The 17,951-nt window shown below is 40.9% G+C and overlaps 3 protein-coding genes and 1 long non-coding RNA gene across 5 annotated transcripts in view; 2 read left to right on the top strand and 2 right to left on the bottom strand.

Annotated features, from left to right (window-relative positions):
* The window catches only part of luzp1 (leucine zipper protein 1), a 41,562-nt gene extending 40,460 nt beyond the window's left edge, over nucleotides 1-1,102 (bottom strand). For both annotated transcript variants that reach the window (XM_076157499.1, XM_076157500.1), the window contains exon 1: nucleotides 735-1,102. The gene's annotated coding sequence lies outside the window, so the exon portion shown is untranslated. The remainder of the gene's footprint in view (nucleotides 1-734) is intronic.
* A 4,846-nt stretch (nucleotides 1,103-5,948) lies between these two features.
* On the top strand, nucleotides 5,949-9,147 carry ptafr (platelet-activating factor receptor). The gene is made up of 3 exons (XM_076157851.1): nucleotides 5,949-6,066; nucleotides 6,345-6,477; nucleotides 7,351-9,147. The coding sequence occupies exons 2-3, from the start codon at nucleotides 6,475-6,477 to the stop codon at nucleotides 8,512-8,514; spliced, it is 1,167 nt and encodes a 388-aa protein (XP_076013966.1). The 5' UTR covers nucleotides 5,949-6,066; nucleotides 6,345-6,474; the 3' UTR covers nucleotides 8,515-9,147.
* A 78-nt stretch (nucleotides 9,148-9,225) lies between these two features.
* LOC143006405 (uncharacterized) lies at nucleotides 9,226-10,845 on the bottom strand. The gene is made up of 5 exons (XR_012964262.1): nucleotides 10,726-10,845; nucleotides 10,528-10,608; nucleotides 9,768-9,899; nucleotides 9,647-9,674; nucleotides 9,226-9,532 (listed from the first exon to the last, which is right to left on the bottom strand). It is a non-coding gene; the product is annotated as an uncharacterized LOC143006405 (long non-coding RNA).
* Nucleotides 10,846-14,824: 3,979 nt separating this feature from the next.
* LOC143006287 (uncharacterized) lies at nucleotides 14,825-16,715 on the top strand. The gene is made up of 5 exons (XM_076157668.1): nucleotides 14,825-14,949; nucleotides 15,463-15,753; nucleotides 15,987-16,118; nucleotides 16,213-16,240; nucleotides 16,351-16,715. Exons 1-5 carry the CDS (start codon nucleotides 14,904-14,906, stop codon nucleotides 16,472-16,474), a joined length of 621 nt encoding a protein of 206 aa, XP_076013783.1. The 5' UTR covers nucleotides 14,825-14,903; the 3' UTR covers nucleotides 16,475-16,715.
* Nucleotides 16,716-17,951: the final 1,236 nt, after the last annotated feature.

Genomic DNA, 17,951 nt, shown 5'->3' with positions numbered 1-17,951 from the left:
TGTGTGTGTGTGTGTGTGTGTGTGTGTGTGTGTGTGTGTGTGTGTGTGTGTGTGTGTGTGTGTGTGTGTGGTTTACACAGTCCTGACATGCGACTGAATGACAGCGAGACACACTGAAACATTTGGACTTCATTTTGAAAACAACCCGAAAAATTCTGAATGACGTCGAAACAGTATAGACACAGTACTGAGCGACGAAACATGTCGACTTCATGTTTTCAACTACGCATATAATCTCTCTTTACCGACACAAACAAACTTGGACACTCACATTTGAATCATTTTGTATATTTTAGAGTATATCCCCAAACAAACTATGAATCACAATGAATCCTGGCCGCTGTTTGTTATGCAGTAGCCCGTGTTTTATGTCCTCACGTTATTCTTTCAACGCGTAAAAGCCTAAAAATGTGTCACGAAATGTACCAACTATCGTAACTGTGGTGGGTTTACAAAATATGGTGGCGCCTGCGTGTGTATCGCTACATTTTAGCCAGCCGGGGTTTTCTCCGCAGTCCTGGATGCTTCCTTTTGGCTAAGACGGGAGCAGAGGAGGAGGAGGAGGAGGAAGAGGGTAGAAAAACTTGCCGCAGTTCAGACTTCTGCAGTCCCGACTGACTGGGTCCAGTTCAGGAAGCCTCTATTTGAGCCCTCGGCCCCTGATTTAACGTCCCCATTAAACACAAAACAAGCTACAAAATAATAATAATAACAACACAAGAAGCTAACTTTACCTTAGCGGCTCCTCCGGAGAGTCGGGAGCACGCAGCGGTAAATCCACAACTTCACACGGTCTGAGCTCATGCGGACGGTCGGGAACGCTGCTGTCGACACGGCGAGGACAAGTTCATCCACATATCCTCCTGCTACCGGACGAGCCCGGAGTGGCGGAAGGGAGAGCGGGGTCGGTTGCTCGGATTTCCCCCCCTTTTGCCCGAGTAGCATTCGTTGGTACTCTCTCCTCTGTACTGTTCCCCTCCCGGGCCCGTTCAGATCAAACCATCACATTCCAGTGCGTCCCTAACAATGAAAAAAAGGTGGGTTTTCCTTTTCTGCTGCCGGAGGACCCACCCCTCGGGATGACTCTGCCCGGTCTGACCGCAAAGAGAACGCCCTTCCCGGCTGCGAGGTCCCGCCTCTCTCCCCCCACATCTACGCAAAGTCTGGCCGGTGGGGAAGAATGAATGCAGACGGAGTGTATGTGAATATTCCAAGTTACACACACGCACGCGCGCGCGCGCGCACACACACACACACACACACACACACACACGAACACACACGAACACACACACACGCACACACATCTGTAGAAAGTCCCACTATTAGCATGCCATAGGACCAGAGGATTAAAACACTTTGAGGTCAGCATTAAACTTACCATTGTGAACCCAATACACAGTATAAGCCTCTATAGCCACATTATATTGCTATTAGAGTTAAAGAACTGGGGATATACAACACCATTAAAGTAAAGTAAGCTCTCTTTAATCTTAATCACTGAGTATTCTGATCCCACCTCAAGTATCCACTGGAGCATGAAAAGGGGGTATTGCCTTTTTTGCAGATCATTGGAAACTCAGTAAGTGGATATGACAAAATATGTGAAAACTGTACTGCATTGTCTCTTGGTCGCCTTACATTATTTTGGGAAACACTGTTTAGAAACCCCTTATCTTCTAGGCCAATGTGAGTATTTTACTGCATTTCTCATTATCTGTCTTACCCCTACCTTAAGAAATCCCTTAATGAACAGGTTGCCAACACTGAAATCAGCCTTTATCAGTTCCATCTACAGACAAGTGCGAGATGGTGTTGTGTTCTCATGTCAGAGAGTTATTCAGCTTAGAGCCAGGCCAAACCGCTCTCCTCTCCGCCGTCCAAGTCCAGCGCAGCTTAACTACAAGACAGACGTGTGGATCAATAAATTCTGTCACTCACTGCAACCCAGATGCCACTCACTGAACCTGGACTCAACATACTATGGTCTGAGCACACATTTTTAGTTTTCTCAGTCCCTGGTGCCAGATGGTGTAAAAGATGATAACATTTGGACATGTCTGATTTACTCTAATTATCGCAGCAATTGGATAACAGGGAAATAAATTCCTTATCCGGTCTTGATTGTCTCTATATCATTCAATAAGATAACGCGATACCATATAATTCTTATGACTTTAGGCAGCCATATAAGCAGGTGAAGATCATGCCCACTCACACTAACACAATGAGGTGTTTGTTTTCTATCTCTTGGCCATAGACTAATTCTTGTGAAATACTGATTCATGTAGCAGTCTGGGGTCACCAGCAGTGGAAACACACCCCTCCAGCGTTTTCCCTTAAAGATATATTGCCATGTAACTTTTCAAATATATATCTGCAGTTGAGTTTTGTTGTTCTGTGTGAAAAAGATAAGAATGAAAGCGTTAACAAAAGCTTCCCATTCCTCAGTGACCTTGAATGTGTCTGCTGTGACTTTAATAAAAACAATCCTTCATGGAACTTCTCACTGCCAAGCCCCACATTTAACATTCCTACCTCTCAAATGTCTATATTGCTCTAATCATATCATTTGAGATAATGGGCTGGGCGAGGTGTAAATAATGTTACGTTTGCTCTCTCAAGCCAAAGATACCAAATTATAAACGAGAAATTAAATCCTTTCAGAAGCTGCTGCAAGCCAAAGGCATAGCCAGGCATGCCCAGACACCTGAATGCCACAGCAGGAAAGACAAGCACAGGTGTGTGTGTCAGTGTGTGTGTGTGTGTGTGTGTGAGAGTGCGTATGTATGTGTGAGACTCCTGACCTTATACAGTAGCAGAATATATAAGCCAAGACAGACATAAAAATACCTCATTTATTACGCGTCTGTGTGTTTTCATGCATTCTGAGAGGTTCGGCTTGTCCACAGGCAGGTTTCTGACATTTATGATATATGACTTTAACAGGTATAAAATGAAAATGCATACCATAGACTGCAGTCTAATGCATAAAGGTCACCTCACTACAGAACTTACTGTTAAACACACAGACACACACAAGCTCTTTCAGGAAGAGCTGTATCCCAAGCCAACATCCTTCCTAATCACAAACATCCTTTACCAACTAAGTTATTTCAACAAATGTACAGTGAGACAGTTTGTTTCAACTTGTAAAACTAAGAATAACCAAATTTCCTGTCTCGTGTCAAATACCAAATCCCCAATTTGTTCACTGTTTGCATTATAAATTATACTAATACTTAATCTTATCTAAAGTTACTTGTATTGTCTGCAACAGTTGAACAATCCTAAATAATCCTGCATAGATTGCCTAAAGCAGAAGCAGCCTGTAGTTCTGACAGCAAAGATCATGTCAATTGTCACTTCGCGATGACCTTTTGACAGCAAAACGATTATAAAAGAACTTTGAAATTAGTTTAAAAGCAGAGGGAAACTTTTCCCATCTTATGGCTTACAATGAATCCTTGCTTTGAGAAAGGCTTATGCTTTAAGCCCTTTACAGTGGAGATAAGGATTAATGAGCTCTGTCCTCTCAGTGTGGGCTGTACCTGATATGAATGAGGGTCATATTGTCATGTGGTGGAAAGTGGCGATGTAATGCGATCAACCATTCACAATACTGTTTAAACCATTAAATGGTGATGGCAATGGGCAGCGTCCTTGACTTGCAGTAAACTGTGACTATATGAGTCCTTACTGGAGAGAGAGAGAGAGAGATGGAGAGGCAATCCTTTTGATGGACATAAAAAAATCCCTCTCTTCCTGTCACATCCTATATTGTCTCAAGGTACAGATGGCTCAGTCTGACTACTACGCCCTCCCATTGCTGTCTCTTACTCACTGCAGGGGGACATTCCTTAAACCATAGCCTCCGGCATGCAGCAATACTGCCGACGAGAAAGGCTGTCTCTGCCTTGAACCCTCTGCCAGGCACTAACTACTCTCCTTACCTTACACCAGCCTCACCCCTTGACTTACCCATCTTAATGAGTCATTTACTTTCCTTACAACCCCTCTAATGTATTGAATGAAAAATAAATCTGGAAGTGAAAGGTGAAAAGGTGTTGATGGTACAAAAGGTGCCCTCCCTTCCTCTCTTCCTCCCTCCCCGTGGAATGTACAACTCATTTGACTATACAGCTCACTATCCCATAAAAAGCCATTGAGGTCCTGGCATGCAGAGCCCCCTCACTGCATCTCTGCACACCTGGGCTGAGAGCACAACTTCTCCTTCTCTTGTCCAATGGTTGTTGAGAGGAAAGATTCCACAGACTGACCTATGCAGCAGTGCAGAACATCAGGGATCGCCTGCATAGATCCATGTCTAATTCTTTCCCCCCATAAGCCCTCATAAGCCTTACAAAAGAATTTATTTAAGAGAAGAATGAGGTGGCATGCAAGCACGAGCCAGAGTGTATCGCCGAAACACAGGATGGCCGTATTTGGAGTGAAATGATCTAAAACCATTTATGTAAAAACAGCATTAAGTAACAGTGTGCATTGAAGCGAACCACATCTCACACAAGCTGTTCTCCATTTCATGGCCAAAACAAATCTTAGTTACTCGCTGTGGAATCTTTCAAATCCACACCCAAACCTCAACCAGCAAGATGCATTGTGAAAACATTTTATAGCGTAAGCCTGCATGCCCACCAGTGGCACAGCACGTCTGGCAGCCAGGGGCACAACCACCGAAAAGCTCTGTTCTCTTGTTCCTCTGCCAAGCCATAATAACAGCAGTTAGGTCGGGAGGCTAGTTAACCTTAATCTGGGAATTACACTGTGGCACCAGGGAGAGGAGGATGTGTTGTGTGCTTGTATAGGGAGCTTGAATTAAATGTTTACCACAGGTTAGGAGAGCGTGGGTAGGGGAGTTGGGTGGGTGGTGGGGAGGCCGATGCTGATTACAGATTCAGAGTGAAGGTGGTGAATCACACATTTGAGGGTTGCGGGTCCTCACTCGCTCCTCACCTGGCCTCAAACCACACTGTTAAGAGTTACTGGAAAGAGTTGAAAGCTTTTCTTAGCCTCTTTCTCCCCCTTGTGGTAAAAGTGTGTTGGCACATACTGGTTCCAGATGCTTAAATATTGGTGGAGAATACCAAACTCTTTATTTATAGTCATTTCCTACCATTTACGTGAACTGGGGATTTTCATGGATGTTTTTAATAGAAATTGGGTTTATATGGACAATATAAAGAAGGACGAAGGCGTACCAATGAGGTTCTTATTAGGTTAAACAAATTTGAATTTACATTAGGTAATTATTTCTCCTCATTGAGGCTAATAGCCCAGTCATGACTCACTGAGGAGAATGGGTCTTGTTAAATCATTTGTGTGGCAGTCTGTACAGCAATTACTGACTGTTAATAGAAGGACTTTAAAAAGACAATACAACCTAAATGACTATTTACAGATGTGCACATTGTGATAATCATGTTTGATTTTAAACATTTGCATTTGGTTGGATTAGCATAAGTGACAGCTGAAGGGATGTATTGCATGTCATTGGGGAATTTACAGAGCTTCATGTTTTTTGTTTGGAGGTCTTTCTCCCATGTAAGCTTTATGGAATTCTACTATGTCTCTCTTTTTTGACTCCCAGTACAAAGGAATACATTTCTGGATCAATTTTAATATTCAGTATATAATGTGATGTGTAATCTGATATAATTAAAGAGAAGTAGTTTAAGGACATACATCTGTACAACAAACTTTGGTTTCTGTATTTTCCTTTTTGAAAACACATTTAATCTTTCATTTATTCTTATGTAGACACCACATTAAATGCTAATATATTTTCAAAGCAGGAAACAAAAACCTGTAAAAGTGCTTTTATGAATTTAAGAGCTGAATGAGTGGTGTTTCAATTGTTGCACCATATGGGTTTTCCCCAAGACGTTCACACCTTCTTACTCTTGACACTTGAGGCTCTCACGATCCCACACAGTCAGACACACGCACGCAGGCACACACACACACACACACACACACCCCGTGACAGTTTTCTGAACTGTATTTTATAGCGACTGGTGTTCACATCCTGAGAGAAGAAGCAGACTGGTAAGAAGATTTGCACTTGCTGGGTACCTTTTGTGTGATCCTTTCATCATTGTTATATTAAGAAAGTGTCAAATCAAAGCAATATAACATATTCTTAGAATGTTAATATTATTGGAAGGATATCCAGTTTGTAAAGCATATGATAATTAAAAGTGATTGAAAGACATGAATTAATTTTCCATTGTCATTGCGAGTTTTAGTGCTGATTCATTTTACCGTGAATGATAAATGAAAATGATGTCAGCTAACAGGCTCCAACATGTCCTTGCATCGTACAGAAACCTACAAGGGGAAAACTGTTCATCTGAGCTGATCCAGACTACTGTGGGTGTTTAAGTCGAACTTGAAGTAAAAAAAATAAAATCACCAAAAAAAAGGAGAATCACACAAAAGGTCCCTCTGCTCACCATGGTAAGACCCTTATTCTCAATTTGCTGCACACAGTCGCTGCTGAAAGCTAAGAAGATTAATCAGACAGACTTGAGATTATGTGATGATTACATATATATTCAGATGTATGTACATGTATGTGTGCATGTAATGTATCAATATCTAAAATAAGACCTCAGTGTGACAAACTAAACTGGGCGTAGTGATGTTTGTACGTGTTAAGGACAGTAAATGAATAGGAAACAGGAAACAGGACGTACTGCCAAATTTTTTTCTATTACTAAACAGTGGTAAAGGTCGACTCCAGGCTGTAGTTGGGTGGTTTGCGCCACATGTGGGTGTGTCTTCCCCCTCATATACACTGTGTTATCACCATAAGCTATTACGTTTAACATTGATGACATTCTTGTGCATTTTGCATGTCTCACTTCTTCTCCAGGGGGTATAGAGTGATATTATTGAAATTACTTAGGTTAGAAGAGGAAGATCGAAACGTCTCTCTTATATTTCCTACACTTCGTTGCAGTTCAAATTCAATTATAAAGTGCAATATGCGCTAAATAGGCCATACTCAATTTAACATTCAATGTTTTTATACAAATTATATTCTCCTCTATGGTTTGTAAATACTGTGTGATTAGATGAAAATAAGCCAAAATAAAATGTACAGTTCTTTTTTCCCAAGGCACATGTTAAGGTATTCTTTGTTTTGATTTAGTTTGATATGGATATTCCTCACATTCACTCAATTCATTCATGTTGCAGAATAGATGTCAAGGTTAATACCAGTATTCATCTTGCTTCGAATAAAGGTCTGTTGTTTAGCACTGATGTTCTCAGTGTCAAAATGGGCCTGGTATTAATATGCGCTTCTATATGCTTTGGCTCCCACAGACAGAAATGCAGTTTTTGACTTCACAGCCAGAGGTTTCTAATGCTGCCAGCAATGGAAGCTTCCTGGATTCTGAGTTTCGTTATCTCCTCCTCTCAGCTTCCTACGGCATCACCTTCATTCTAGGTTTCATTGCTAATATTTACGTCCTCTTCATCCTCCGCTGCCTCCGTCAGGCCAACTCCATGGGTGAAATCCGCATCTACATGGCCAACTTGACAATTGCTGATCTCCTGTTTGTTTGTGTCCTTCCCTTCTGGGTCGGCTATTATAGTCGTCATGGCGACTGGGTCTACTCAGACATCATGTGTCGGGTGGCTGGCTCGATGTTCTTCATCAACACCTACTGCTCCATCCTTTTTCTTGGAGCCATCAGTGTCAACCGTTACTGGGCTGTCACCAAGCCTCTGAACGCCGCCTCCTCAGACCACAGGCGCCGCGGGATTGCAGTGAGCTTTGCCATCTGGCTGTTGGTTGTGGCGATGGCTGTTCCATCCCTGATAAATCCAAGTATCAATGTTGACGAGAAGAACCAAAAACGATGTTTCGAGGGGTACCAGAACCAGAGTGATTCAGAGAAGAGGCCTACGGCATACATCCACTTTGCAATTATTGGGATTTTTTATATCGTCTTTCTCCTGGTAGTGGTGTGTAATTTCCTTATTGCTCGAGCTTTGATCGCTCAGCCAGCCTCTCAATCAGGACTCAGGTCTGACACAGCTACATCAAAGAAGTCCACCAGCATGTCCTTCTCAGGCAAAAGGCCCAGGGGGGTGAAACGGAGGGCCCTCCAGATGCTGTGTGCAGTGGTGGGAGTGTTTGTTGTGTGCTTCCTGCCCCACCATGCAATTCAAGGCTTCTGGACACTGGCAGTATTGGATATCAAAGATGGCTGGGGCAGTGTGGTTTGGAGTCAGGAGACCCGCCAGGCCCTCAACGATGCACATCAGATCACACTGCTTCTCATGGGCCTCAACTGCATTTTGGATCCTGTGGTTTATTTTTTTGCCACTGGAAAGTTTAGAAACATCATGATGGCTCATATTAAAAAGGTGGTAAAGGGAGAAGGGTGCTCACAGACAACCATCTCTATGATGGACAGCAGGAACCAGAGCCAGAAAATCCACAGTGAGAATCAACAGGATGAATTAAACTCGAATATATAGTCAAATATATGAAATAGTTTGTATAAAGATGTAAATATAGAGTATCTGTGTAAAAAGGCTCCACCTCACATGCAGCCAGTGCTCAAAGTTAACAGCATTTTGTTCATCAGTGAATGTAATTTATTTTATGGTCTATATGGTCTGAAATGCATTATTTGCATAGAGACCGTCTGCTGTGCAAGTGTGAGATGCGTCAGCCTTTTGAGATCATTATGTGTGAAGAAGAAGTGAAAAAGAAGAAGTTTTGAAAGCAGAAGTGCTTGAGCGCAACCCAGCAACAAAACCACAACGGGTAACTTGATCAATCTGTGATATAACTGGTGAGTTACCAGCTGCATTATTTAGATCCAAATGTTGAACTGTACAAAGCAGAGCGCTGAGAACAGTAGCTACCATACTCCAGCATAGATCGTTTGGATGTTCTGGGTGCTTTGCCTGCCATAGTTAAGATTATATATATAAAGTGCGACATAATGAGATGAATATCTCCAGTGGGTGGGATCAGAGGTTTTTTGGCTGTAATTGGACAGTCGTGAGTTGTATTATGAAACCAGAGAAGAGGGCGTAAAAAACAGTATTCTCCTATAATGTCCAGTATTGCAACATTGCAGCTATACCTCATGTTTATCCTTATTTCAATTAGTTAGTTCTGTATTTCCCCTTAAATATGTGCAACGTGCAATTTTGTACTTTTTTTACGCTGACAGAAGAACATTATATCAAACTCTCATCATTAAAATTCTGTGTTAATTTGTTGTTTTGTCACTTTGTCGCCAGAAAATATAATCATGTACAAAAACATGTAGATTCATTAAAAAGGCACACAGGGACACATGCTGCGTTGTATTTTTAAAATTGTTCAAATACAGTGCACAGTTTTCAGAGTGTCTTTACATTCACATGTGTTGCAGGCTATCGGACTCGAATGGAGATCACATCATCATAGGGGGATTCTGGGTCATTGGCGTGTGTGTAATTCATGTACACCTTGCTTGCTTCAGCCTGTGGAAGATCTCCCCTAATGTAGAAAAATGTGTCAGATGACATTTGAATGATAACAAATTCCAACCCTAACATACATGAATGGAATTATTGTTGAATCTTTCAGGATTTTGTCCTTTTGGAGACTTACTTTGGTGATTTATCAGGTCCAGAAAAACCTTTAAGAAAAGCAACAAATTGAAAACTGCAGAACATTGACTTTGTAGGTCATCTTTTGTAATCCAACGTTAACCTCAACAGGAGTCCTTTACCTTTGGCTGTGGTGTGAGTTGTGTTCAGTGTCACACTGACTCGTTGCCTCCAGAGCCAAATCAGGATGAAGAGGAGGAGGGAGCAAGCCAGGAGTGAAAAGATAGAGGCTACAATTCCTAAAATTTCACCAACTATAAGAATTGGAAACAGAGTTGCAGGGGGAAATCCTTCAGTCTCACACAGGTCACAGAAGAATCATGGTTGGAAAATTATGAAACTACTTATGAAACCACTCTTTCACTATGACTATGACAACTTTTAAAATGGAATATTTCTCCTTTTTTTGGCTGGTTTTACGTAACCCTACTGTAATCTTTTTTTTTTTGCTATTTTTTTTATTGAAGAAACATTTTACATGACATTGAGCATACAATTGTAGGGTATTTTGGAGATATTTTTTTATACAGAAAGAGGGGGGAGAGAGAGAGATAGAGAGAAAGAAAGAAGGTTGTATTATTAATGCTATTGTTGTTAAACTTTATACGTAGACCCTGAGGTAGAATACAAGTAGATTGAAATTGCAATGATCTCATAGGGTGTTTACAAACACTGTAATCTTTTCTGATAGACTCATCAGAACACAGGTATAAGAAGTCAGAATTTGTTGGGACTAGTTGGAATTTCTCATTCTAACGAAACTATCTTATCTCTCAGGTATTGTGCCTGAAAATTTCACAGACATTGTGTCAACTGCCACAATCACTGGCTTTCCAAATGTGATTAATTGGAGAGTAGGAGTAGTCTTTGCAGTAGAATTACCAATAGTAATGGCAATAGATGTTGTGGTGGTAATGTAGGTCGTAGTTGTAGTATTGGGAGCATTAGCGAAGGTTAAGACAACTGTAAAGAAAAAAACAACAAAGCACAAGACAAACAAATACATAGTAAGTAAGAGTGTTTCTTCATTCAAAACCTATGTTCAATATTCTGTTACTGCAATAATAGAAATGTGCTTACCTTTGTTGTCAATCAAAACCAACAGGAAAAAAAGCCAATGCAACATTTTGTGTGGAGGAGACGACAAAGCAAATACCACTATGGCTTAAATGTTAAACTATGAGTGTGATGCTGTTATGGAAGGTGAGCAGGGGGGAAGTTGAGTGGAACAATAATTGAATGGGAACTATTGTCTTCCCTTTCCATCAACAAACAACCAAAGTTGTCAAGTCCAGCTCATAACAACACCGACACAAATCGCACCCTGTTGAAAGCTTCAACTGAAACATTTAATCCCAAGTAGATTTTTATGACTGACAGAGGTCACAGGTAACCTGGATCCACAAAACTTTTAATGGGTTTTAACATTTCAGAGCCGACAGGCAAGTCTATCAGACACTCAGCATGCAGGGATTCAAACGTTTCCTATCTCAGAGAGTGGTCACCTTCAGGCTCAGGCTGTGATGACAGCTCAGATTGCTGCTGTAGGACAGTTCTGACATCAAACGTCACACCTGAGGCCAAACCTCACTAAGAGTCCAGCACGGCTCTGAAAAGTCAGCAGAAGAAAATGAAAGTTCTTCCTCCGTTTCAGTAGTAAGACTTCAATCCAATACATTATCCAATAGAATAGGGATGCAATCCATATTTGTGAGACTCTACAAATTTGACTCAGTGGTTTGTTGGTGTATCTGAATGAGCTCTAATGTCAAAATTTACCCCTTATTTTGTCCACAGTCTTGTATTTATATTCATACTTAGTTTTTAAATGTGCTTACAGTCAAACAACCACTTCACACCGCCCAACCCACCACACACTTTGGTTGAGGGGAAACAAGGGTTCCTGGTTTCATTCTCTCTATTGGTCTGACCACTTATCATCCATCTACCATCAGCCGTCTCTGTTCCTCAGTGACAGAGATTATTCTGGTCAGGTAGCTTCTTCACAGGGTGGGTCTTCTGACTTCAGCAGCTCATGTTGTTGCAGGGAAAGTTTCAACACACATTGCTTGAGCCTGTTCACACAATCGGAACTGCATTCAGATAAAATGAGGAAGTGGCCTCTTGCATCTTGCTACAGTTGCTATAATAAACACTTGAATGTTTAACTCAGAGGTACTTGTGCTGGGTGCACAAACGCCTCCCATGCAATAGACAAGAAGATTAATATACAGTATGATATGTAGCATGAATCCAAGTATCTGCATATTTAAGTCATCAAAGCTTTTGTTTGCCTTGTAAGCACAGGAGTCTCAACTTCACTTCCAGTACACAGATGAAATTAAGTGATACACAACTGTACACTCTGTGGACTGGTTTGAAGTGGCATTAAAATGGAGCCTTTGAAGCAACGGAAGTATCAGTTTTCCATATGTGAAGTAATTGTATTGTTTTCGTTAACATTTTTTAATTTTTGGGGCGATCTGATATTCTCCTACATCCTGAGAGCTAAACGTTTTTTAATTTTTGTGCTAGACGGGAGAGATTGTATTCCCCCCGTAGCCATCTGTGACCTCCTCTTAATGAAGTTGTGTTTGCCATCGGGGACAGAAGACCCCCCGTCCCCTTTCTTTCTACTCTCTTTGTGAGAGAAAGATAAATGGTCATTTTGTTTAATTATCTGCGTCTGGCTTTATACGTGTGTATATAAGTGTGTCTTTTTCTCGTGTCATTATTCTTCTATTATTCATTACTTCTTGTTCATTATTCTGCCTGTGCTGCTGGCTGTAGTCAAGCCTGTTGGTTCTCAGCACAGACACCAATGTGGCCCTCCTGCCAATGGACGATGTAATGAGATCTGTGGGTGGGTGTGCGTGCGCAGCTTTGTTGTTGTTGTTTTGCATGTGTGTTTATTGTTGAAGTACATAAAGAAACATGCAAACATATTAATGTATGTATGAATTATTTATGCATTCGTCTATGTAAAGACAGCATTTTAATTCCTGTGAGGCTCTGATTCTGCCTAAACCACATGAACATGAATCGTGTTATTTAATTTCATCCCCAGGTTTTATTTACGTTTATTTATCTGATCCTGTGGCGCATTTGCTCTCTGCTCTGCTCATATTTTCCCATGATTAACTTTCTTTTGCAGATTCAGCAACATAAATATTGACACGCATCCAGTGTCTTCCACTATAGCCTCTTTCTCCCTCGTGTGGTAAAGGCGTGTTACTGCACACTGGCTCTAGCTGATTAAATACTGGAGAATAAGAACCAGTTTATTAATTTCCTACCATTTATGTGCACTGGGGATTTTCCTGGATGATTTTAATAGAAATCGGCTTTATATGGACTATGTAAAGAAGGATGAAGGCAAACCAATGAGGTTCTTATGAAGTAAAACAGCTGTCAAATTTGTATTTACATTAGGTAATTAATTCTCCTCATTGAGGCTAATAGCCCAGTCATGACTCACTGAGGAGAATGGGCCTTGTTAAATCATATATGTGACAGACTGTACAGCAATTACTGACTCTTAATGGAAAGACCTTAAGAAGACAATAAAATCTAAATTACTAATTACAGATATGCGCATTGGGATAATTATGTTTTAAACTCAGGCTTATATTTAGATCAAGACTGTGTTTCATAGCTACTGGTGTTCCTGACTGTAAGTTAGTAGATTTTGTACAACATCTTCTTACTCACCTTCAGTGGAAACAAAGCATTTTCCAAAGATTCATTAAACATCAACAAAGGTTAAGGTGACAATTATTGATATATTTCTTTAGAAATGGGCTGAGGCTTGATTATATTGCTTTGCTCTAATTGAAATATGTAATTCTTTGAGGTAAAGTGGGGTGTCCAGTTCTTTTTGCATGATTCCTTTTGGTAGTATCTAAAGGGCATTCAGATTCGTACATGGAGGAATAAAATAAAAAAAAATGAAATGATAAAACTCCATCTTAATGCCACTTATCAAACCAGTTATGTGACAGTGAGTACAGTTGGCCATCTCTTTATTTCATCTGTGTACTGGAAGTGAAGTCGAGACTCCTGTGCTGACATGGTAAATACGAGCGTGGATGACTTCAACATGCAGATACTGGTTGGATTCATGCTACATATCATACTGTTTATAAAACTTCTCATCTACTGCATGGGAGGCGTCTGTGCACCCAGCAATAACAAAGTATCTCTGAGTAAAACCTTTCAGTGTTTATTTCAGCAACTGTTGCTATTGCACGATGCAAGAGGCCACTTTCTCATTTTATCTGAATGCAGTTTACAGGCTAAAGCAATGTGTATTGAAATTTTCCCTGTAACAACATGAGCTGCTGAAGTCAGAACACACACCCTGTGAAGAAGCTACCTGACCAGAATAATCTCTGTCACTGAGGAGGGTTAGGGGTTGGGTTAGGGTTAGAAGGCTGATGGTGGATGGATGTTAAGAGGTCAGACCAATGAACAGAACGAAACCGGGATCATGTTTCCCCTGAACCAAAGTGTGTGTGCCGTGGGTGGGGAGGTGTGAAGTGGGTGTTTGACTGTAAGCACATTTAACACTAAATATGAATATAAATATCAATACAAGAGTGTGGACAAAATAAGGGGTAAATCTGACATTAGCGCTCATTCAGATACACCAACAAACCAGTGAGTCAAATCAGTCTCACAAATATCGATTGCATCCCTATTGTATTGGATCCCATAACATTACATAAGTCTTACTACTGAGACGGAGGAAGAACTTTCATTTTCTTCTGCTGACTTTTCAGAGCCGTGCTGGACTCTTAGTGAGGTTTGGCCTCAGGTGTGACGTTTGATGTCAGAACTGTCCTACAGCAGCAATCTGAGCTGTCATCACAGCCTGAGCCTGAAGGTGACCACTCTCTGAGATAGGAAACGTTTGAATCCCTGCATGCTGAGTGTCTGATAGACTTGCCCGTCGGCTCTGAAATGTTAAAACCCATTAAACGTTCTGTGGATCCAGGTTACCTGTGACCTCTGTCAGTCTTAAAAATCTACTTGGGATTAAATGTTTAAGTTGACGCTTTCAACAGGGTGCGATTTGTGTCGGTGTTGTCAGAGCTGGACTTGACAAACAGGAAGGGAAATGGAATACAATAGTTCCCATTCAATTATTGTCCCACTCACACTTCCCCCTTGCTCACCTTCCATAACAGCATCTCACTCAGTCATAGTTTAACATTTAAGCCATAGTGGTATTTGCTTTGTCGTCTCCTCAACACAAAATGTTGCTTTGGCTTTTTTTCCTGTTGGTTCTGAGGGCCAACAAAGGTAAGCACATTTCTATTAGTCAATTCAGTAACAGAATATTGAAAGTAGGTTTAAAATGAAGATACACTTTTACTGACTATATATTTGTTTGTCTTGTTTGTTGTTTTGATCTTTACAGTTGTCTTAACCTTCGCTACTCACCCAACAACTGTTGCTACTACTGAAATGAGTTTGCATACTCTTCCTACCCTCTATTTAAGGATATATGGAAAGCCAGTGATTTTGGCTGGTGACTCAGTAACTGTGACATGTTCAGGAACAATACCTAACTTAAGATGGTTCCGTTGGAATGAGACAACAGAGAAATTCCAACTTGTCACAACAAAAGCTGATCTAATTCTGACTTCAGTTGTGAGCTCGGGTTTATACATGTGTTCTGATGCGCCGATCCAAATGGATTACAATAAGGATATTAAGCTGACTGTAGTGGGTTAGTGTGCAGAATCCCTCTTAACTCCATTCCCATCAGATAAAGTCAAATATTCTCAGAGACTATATGTTCTTCCTCCTCAGAAAAGCTCTCTGCTCTGCAGTTGGTGGCCACACCAAGCTACTCAGTCGTGGCAGGTCAAACAGTGAAGATGCGCTGCTTGGCCTCCACCATGCCTGCTGATGTCTCTTGGTCATGGCACAGACTGGGAAGTAACGATACCTGGACAGTTGTGGGCAGAGGCACGGATCTGACCCTCACCAAGCCGGAGGAGAGTGGGATGTACCGCTGCCGTGCTCGGAGTGAGCGTCACATTGGTCAAGAGAGTGTGAGCTCAAACCACACGGTCTACATTATCCCCCTGCCCACAACAGGTTTGGTCCACTGGAGAAATTACCTTTTCTTTTGGAGTTTATTACCGTCCAGAAAAACGTATTTATTTATAAGCTTCAATAATTACTTGATTAGAGAGTGGCTGGACCTAAAACCAGCCAAAAAAAGGAGAAATATTCCATCGTAAAAGTTGTCATAGTCATAGTGAAAGAGTGGTTTCACATGCATGAGACTGAAAGATTTTTCCCTGCAACTCTGTTTCTAATTCTTATAGTCGGTGAGATTTTAGGAATAGCAGCCTCTCTCTTTTCACTCCTGGCCTGCATCCTCTTCCTGCTCATCCTGATTTGGCTCTGGAGGCAACAAGTCAGTGTGACACTGAACACAACTCACACCACAGCCAAAGGTAAAGAACTCCTGTTTGAGGTTTACGTTGGATTATAAAAGATGACCAACAAAGTAAATGTTCTGCACTTTCTAATTTGTTGGTTTTCTTAAAGGTTTTTCTGGACCTGATAAATCACCAAAGTAAGTCTCCAAAAGGACAAAATCCTGAAAGATTCAACAATAATTCCATTCATGTACGTTTGGGTTTGAATTTTGTTATCATTCAAATGTGACACATTTTTCTACATTAGGGGAGATCTGCCACAGGCTGAAGCAGGTGAAGTGTACATGAATTACACACACACCAATGATGCGTACACTGACCTGGATCCCACCTATCTGACTGGGGGGGATGTGTACACAAGTTTGGAGTGAACAAAGTTTTCAGATGGAGATGATAGCCCTGCAACATATGTGATAAACAACCTGAAAACGTGGATGTGACTATTTCAAAACATTTCTGAGACTGAAAAGTTATTTGACTTAACTGTGTTCTTTTGAATGACTTTACCTGCTTTGTACATCATTATATTTGCTGTTACTTGTGCCCTCATGTGTGTGGATGTGACAAACGGACTTTGTATTTGACTTCTAACGTCACAAAACAATAAAATGAACACAGACTTTAAATGATGGGAGTTTGTTATAATGTTCTTCTGTCAGCATGAAAAAAACTGACTGTCATATTTGAACGGGAAATACAAACCTAACACAGCAGATCAACATTTGGATCTAAATAATGCAGCTGGCACCTCATTAATTAAAAACACAGTTTGATAAAGTAGCCTGTTGTGCTTTTGTTGCTGGATTTCGTTGGAGCACTTCTGCTTGCAAAACTTTTTCACTTCTTCTTCACAAAAAATGAACTCAAAGGCAGATGCATCTCACACTTGCACAGCAGATGGTTGGTGGTATTTATTGATTTTCAGTATATCTATTTTAATATAATGTCTATAATGTCTACCATAATGGGAAATACATTTACTGCCCTGTCCATTGATTGGCGTCTTTGGGACCCCAGATAAGTCAGGTCGATTGAAACCAATGAAAAAAGAAATTATTGATTCTAGCCAGAGGTCCTTCTACAGTAGAGATCTCTTACTCCTCCCTCAGTTTCTTAGTGGCTTAATTACACTGTGTTTCCCTGCATGTTTACTATCTGGGCGTCTCCTCATACTTATTATTACTATAATATACCTTTCCTCCCTCCTACCCAAATTCTGGGGTGTACAGCTGCATGCGCATTGTTCTGTCGTCTGATGCTGTCTAGCCTTTGAAGCAATTGAGGTATCGAAGTAGACAGCATGTGCATCTAATCCAAATCTAGTTGAACCTTTCAAAAATGCTATTTAATTCTAGGGGCGATCTGATATTCTCCCACTTCCTGCTTCCTGAAAGCTGAACGTTTTTACATTTTTGTGCTAGAGTGGAGAGATTGTGTTTCTCCCCCCTGTAGCCATCTGTGACTTCCTCTTAATGAAGTTGTGTTCGCCATAGGGGACAGAAGACCCCCCCCCTCTTTCTCCCACTGTCTTTGTGAGAGAAAGATAAATGGTAATTTTGTTTAATTATCTGTGTCTGGCTTCATATGTGTGAATATAAGTGTGTCTCTTCCTCGAGTCATTATTCTTCATTATTCTTCTATTATTCATTACTCGTTCATAATTCTGCCTGTGCTGCTGGCTGTAGTCAAGCCTGTTGGTTCTCAGCACAGACACCAATGTGGCCCTCCTGCCAATGGAGGATTTGATGAATGTGTGTGTGTGCATGCGCAATTTTCTGATATGTTTGTTTATCTGTTGGACAAACGCAAACAATCCTCCATAATACACTTTCTATACAATTTTTTTGG

This window comes from Genypterus blacodes, unplaced genomic scaffold (genome assembly GCF_046128005.1).
Source record: "Genypterus blacodes isolate CSIRO-AG114 ecotype Tasmania unplaced genomic scaffold, CSIRO-AGI_Gbla_v1 ptg000073l_1, whole genome shotgun sequence".
Lineage (NCBI taxonomy): Eukaryota > Metazoa > Chordata > Actinopteri > Ophidiiformes > Ophidiidae > Genypterus > Genypterus blacodes.
The sequence above is the reverse complement of the archived record's forward strand: the minus strand, read 5'-3'. Positions and strand labels throughout refer to the sequence as shown.

Excerpts from the sequence above, each read along its gene's own strand:
- LOC143006287 (XM_076157668.1), top strand. The coding sequence starts at position 14,904 with ATGTTGCTTTGGCTTTTTTTCCTGTTGGTTCTGAGGGCCAACAAAG. Across the intron at positions 15,754-15,986 it reads TATCCCCCTGCCCACAACAG|TCGGTGAGATTTTAGGAATA; the intron begins GTTTGGTCCACT and ends TAATTCTTATAG. Across the intron at positions 16,241-16,350 it reads GGACCTGATAAATCACCAAA|GGGAGATCTGCCACAGGCTG; the intron begins GTAAGTCTCCAA and ends TTTCTACATTAG.